The following is a 5430-nucleotide window of genomic DNA, read 5'->3' as shown; positions in this document are numbered from 1 at the left end:
ATACATATTTACAATTGCTTATAACTTGAAAGTATCTTTATGCTTCTTTCGCCAGACTCTGGTGGCAATATTTTTTTTTTTTTAGTTTGCTTATACAATCTACACAATATTTAGTATAATAAACATAATAGATGGTTTGAAGGAAGACAAAACATAACAGAGGGATTTGAGTAGAGAAGTCGCCCACTGATGACACTGGCTTTTTTTCCTTTCTTTTAATGGAGGGTTATTCGAGGAGTAGGTTGCATCACCATTTCCTCTTAAGTCTTTTTGGTGGGTTTTCAGACATTAGGATGGAAAGATTTTTCGCAAGAGTGTTAGGATGTTCGTGAAGTGATTTGTGGTAGCGTTTATAGAATTGTTGGATTTTTTTGCTGAACCCCAAATTTGGACCCCATAAGGTCCATAGCAGCTTTTGTAAAGCATTAACTTGGTACTGATTGAGAGTTTGGACTTAGTGTTTAAGAAGTAGTTAAGGGAATGAAGGCGAGAGTTTAGCTTAATTTTGGTGGTGTGGATACGGTGATTCCACGTTAATCTTTTGTCAAAGTTTACACCAAGGTATTTTGTGGTAACTGAGGTGAGAATTCGGATGTTAAAAGTGATTTGAGGACATATGCCTTGTTTAAGTGTGAAATTTGTGTGACAGGATTTAGATTTGTTAATTATTACTTTCCAGTTTTTACACCAGGTTTCAATTAGAGTTAGGTAGAATTGGAGCATGTTTTAAGCTGTGAATGGATTTTTGTGAGTTGAAATAATCGCTTTGTCATCAGTGTATTCTGCAACAAAGATATTAGGGGAAGTTGGCTGGTCCGCAATAAATATGTTGAATAGCAGAGGGGCTGCGATTAGGTGGCAATACTTAAACTTTTAATTTGGTTGCTAGAATTCTTACACATTATATACGCTTGCTTAAATATCTATTGTATAGCTAGGGGGTAATATGTTAATTTTAAACTTAAAAAGTTATCATAGCTCGCTCACAAAATTTATTGAACGCTTATGGATTCCAACAAAACATATCCAAGGATGTAAATTCTGGTGCAGTTGTTATTAAGCAATTGAAAAGTAAATGTATATTATTTCACAGGAAGCTTGGTAATTATTAAGTGAGATGTTTTAACAGTAAACTCTTAAATAATTATATTAATTAATTTGTAAGATATTATGCATTTATTTTCTTATTTAGGGACCAATGTTCAACAGAACAATATTGTTACTGATGAATTTTTTTAACCAAAAAGTAATGGATAAAAAGGTTATCGAGGGCAACCAATTTAATTTATATTTCCCGGGCCAAAAAATACCAATAATAAGCTTAAGCCAATTTATTTTATTAAGTTAAATAAATACACAAAATAGTTACTGTTTTTCTCATATAATGGTGACAAAATAATATAAAAGTATGTATTTAAATGTATTCATAATGATTAAATTATAATTGATTAGGTAAAACATTGAATTAAATAAAAAGAAAAAGAAATAGTAAAAAATGATCAAACCATTCAACCCGATGTTACAGAACGCACAAATTCTTCATAATTTATATTTCCTAAAGAATCTTCTTGTCCAGTTAATAACTGTTCAACTTCTTCATCAGTAAGCTTTTCTCCTACATAAGTATAAACATTAGATTAATAAAAAGCAAATAATATCATTCAATTATTTACTGACCAAGTGTGGTAAGTAAGTGGCGTAATTCTGCAGATGATATAAATCCATTTCCATCTTTGTCAAAATGTCGTAATCCTTCATTAAAATCATCAGCTGTATTTGAGGAACGATTTTTAGATATAGCTTGATAAATGGGAAAAAACACATCAAATGGAATGCGTTCATCTTTAAAAAAAAATGTTCACTTAACTCATGTTATCAACATATTGATATTTATTATATACATTTTCTAAATCATACCAGTTTTATGCTGTTGTGTAAACTTCTTTACATCTGACTCTGTAGGATTTTGACCTAATGCGCGAAGAGCATTACCTATATGTGATATGTGTATTTTATTATCACCTCTATTATCAAACAATTGAAATGCTTCTTCCATTTCTAAAAAAAATGTAATATAATATTAATATGTTAAGACAGCATAAATGTGGAATTAGAATAAGCTATCAACCTCAAAAATACTTCAAAACATATTGATTAATTAAATAAGTTTTGAGAATCAGCCAGTATAAAAGATACAGATAATACAATAGGTTTTGTTTTGTTTAAAAAAAAAAATGAATTGCACATAATAAAAAATAAAAAGACTCCCCCCTAAAAGGGTTTTTTTCCATAAATTAAGGTATACTATCATATGACACCGGACCTGCCATTAAGACATCTAAAAAGGACCATTGCGTTAAATTATTTATTTCCTTAAAACTATGGGTAAATAGCTCAAAAAAAGTGTCAAAAATATATGACCATATAATATGGAAAATGTTAATATACATATTTTGTGAAAATTTCAAATGTCTACGGTCCTATCTTTTTCTATCTGCAAAATATTGATGTCAAATAATCAAATGCGTTCACTAGGTTGTTCATTTAATTTTTAAATATTTCTATAATTTAACAATATATTTATTAAATGACATATATAAATAGATCGTCTAAAAAATCGTTCAAATTCATTAAAATATAAACGTCGTTCAAGCTCAAATTAATAAAAAGAGCAACTTTCACGTATCATTAACTAAATATCAACGTAAACGTTTGAACATGAGTTCATGAATGACACTGTCCAGAATGTTGATGACAGATAGAAAAAAAAACACAGAATCTAAATAATTATTCGGTGACCAGTTATAAGTGTAACCAGACACTTATCTAAAATTAAGCCTGTAACATACTCTTTTAAGGTGTTTTCTATAGTATATTTTATACTTTTGTAATCTCAATTGATTATGGCAAGCTATTGGTATCTTACATGGTTATGTCTTTATGTGTGTGTTGAATATGTACGGATACGTCTATCAATATAAAACCCAGACTTACCTTATATTTTTAAGTACCTATATACCACATCTTTTTTTTTAATATTCAAATACCAATTATAAAATGTAAGTTTAATATATAAAATAAACAAAAAAAGACTAATGCCTGAACTTCTAGTTTTATGAAAGGCTATATTTTAAATGGTAATTAGGAAACATGCAAACTCTTTGAAGTTCCTAACCCTAGAATCTATGATTAAATTACGACTCATAAATAATAAAATAGGTAACTCTTTCTTAGATCTATATCATTAATATTGAAACTACTAATTCTAGCTATTATTACCTACTTACTATAAATACTTTATTCAAGTGGAAACGTTCTTAGTGGAGGTCATTCACCTGTCACTATTGTCCATTACCAAGTCTATAATTTGTATGCCTAATGTATAGTTAAGCCCTTTATACTAGTCAACCACCAAGTATGTTTCCTTAATAGGTATATAAAAAAATCATTTACCTGCTAATTGATCTTCTGAATCAGCAATCTGAAAATTAAAACATTGCACAAACATTTTAATAACAAAACATGTTTTTAGTATAGAAAAAATACATTGAAACTTCTGAGTCCACGCTTCTTATTTTACCAGCTAAAATAGTAGAATAAACGACACAACCGTAATAGACATTTTTCAAGTCATACACTAAGTGTTATTATTTCTTATTTCACCAAGATTTGATTTCCTTTCTTGCCATATAACAAGTTACATGGGTAACAATTTGTTTTATGCATGGCTGCAAATTTCAATTTGCATGAATGTGAACTAAATATCTAATGATAACTAATTAAATAGACATATGGGCATTTAGTGACCAGTGATATATTTATTACATTTTAATAATATATTATATTCTTTTTTTACTAAAGGTTAGTTTATTAAGTAATGCAATGGACCATACTGCTATTCAAATATTCAATTTGGTTTAAAATAATAACATGAAAAAAACTGATAATATTAAAGATATTTTTAATACCTAAGAAGAAAGTTATAACTTTAACAAAATATTAGGATGAGGGTATTAAGACTCCAAATAAGATAAATAAACGGTTAACTAATGAGCAGAGGTTCCTAGATTCCTAGGTCCTAACCTAGAATAGAAATCCAAATACCAAAATCCAGAGTGTGGAAAGTTCACTAAAAAAATGAATTCGTTCACATTCACGTTCAGTACTGAAAAAAGTAGCTCTTGTTTTTTTATAAATGAATGAGTTCACTAGGTCATTAATTTAATTTTTTACTATAGGAATTGAAATAAGAAAATATAATATAATCGAACACTGCTCAAATCTAAGTATGTAGCTAGGTAAAATAATCGAACACTGACCTACTCATCGTAACAATAAAAAATATAAATATAATAATATTAAGCACTATACATTTAGTAATCCTTGCAAACAATTATAAGATAAATTACTTTTAACCAAGTAATGTATTCATATACCATTTATATATAAATTAGTTTTGGAAATACATACCGATTTGCTCATAGTGGACTTTTGATTTCAGTTTGAAAATTAAATTTTAAAAAAAGCAATTAGTTTTAATTATAACGTCGTCACTATTATATTATACGTTAATAATTAAAGACAAACTCGATTCTAAATTTCTAAATAGGTATCTACTATGAGTAGGTAAATTAAGATTTGACTGATTAGAGTCCGATAATTCCACCAACACCTACGATAACAAACTTAAAAACCGAAATCAACTTTAAACTATAAAGCCAAAGCCTGATTTCTGAATGCGAATTACTATCAATCAGCAATCGCGTACCTTTATCGGTTAACTTAGAAATAGTAAAATATAATAAATACCACAGCTGAACTTACTCTATAATATGATAACATTTATACATATATATATATATATATATGTAATAACATCATATTGAGTTTAATCACCGCTTTAGATAGTATTATCTTAAGAGGACGCTATATCCGCATGTGTTGTCTTATAAGAGCGTAACATCAAATTGTACGTTCAGCAGATCACGTTTAGCTCAATTAGCTTAAAAATTAGAGCGAAATGGCCTCTTATTAAAATTAAAGGTAAGATTATTAAGGTGGGCTTCTCATGAGTTTTTATTATATTTTAATTTTAAAGAGAGTTATGACTTATGAGTATTTTAAGTTGTTCAAACAATTTACAATTTTTAAATACTTATAACTCTCTTCAAAATTGAAATATAATAAAAAGCCCATTAGAAGCCCTCCGTAAAAATCTTACATTTAATTTTAATAAGAGGTCAATTCACTTTAATTTGTAAGCTAACTGAGCTAAACGTGATCTGGTCGTAAAATTTGATAATAATATGTTACGTGTAAATTTTTTTTTAGAAATGTTTTTTTGAAATTACATAAAATTATATAAAAATAATATTTTCCAAAAAGTCAAAACTTTCGAAATAATGAGAAAACTCTTTTTTCCACCAGTTT

General features: G+C 27.9%; 1 protein-coding gene across 1 annotated transcript; it reads right to left on the bottom strand.

Annotated features, from left to right (window-relative positions):
• Positions 1 to 1313: 1313 nt before the first annotated feature.
• LOC111040378 (myosin-2 essential light chain-like) lies at positions 1314 to 4816 on the bottom strand. The gene is made up of 5 exons (XM_022324270.1): positions 4471 to 4816; positions 3454 to 3481; positions 1918 to 2058; positions 1678 to 1842; positions 1314 to 1615 (listed from the first exon to the last, which is right to left on the bottom strand). Exons 1-5 carry the CDS (start codon positions 4480 to 4482, stop codon positions 1509 to 1511), a joined length of 453 nt encoding a protein of 150 aa, XP_022179962.1. The 5' UTR covers positions 4483 to 4816; the 3' UTR covers positions 1314 to 1508.
• Between the last annotated feature and the right edge of the window lie 614 nt (positions 4817 to 5430).

Source organism: Myzus persicae, unplaced genomic scaffold (genome assembly GCF_001856785.1).
Source record: "Myzus persicae strain clone G006 unplaced genomic scaffold, MPER_G0061.0, whole genome shotgun sequence".
Lineage (NCBI taxonomy): Eukaryota > Metazoa > Arthropoda > Insecta > Hemiptera > Aphididae > Myzus > Myzus persicae.
Note: the sequence above shows the minus strand (reverse complement) of the source record. Positions and strands in the feature narration are given on the sequence as shown.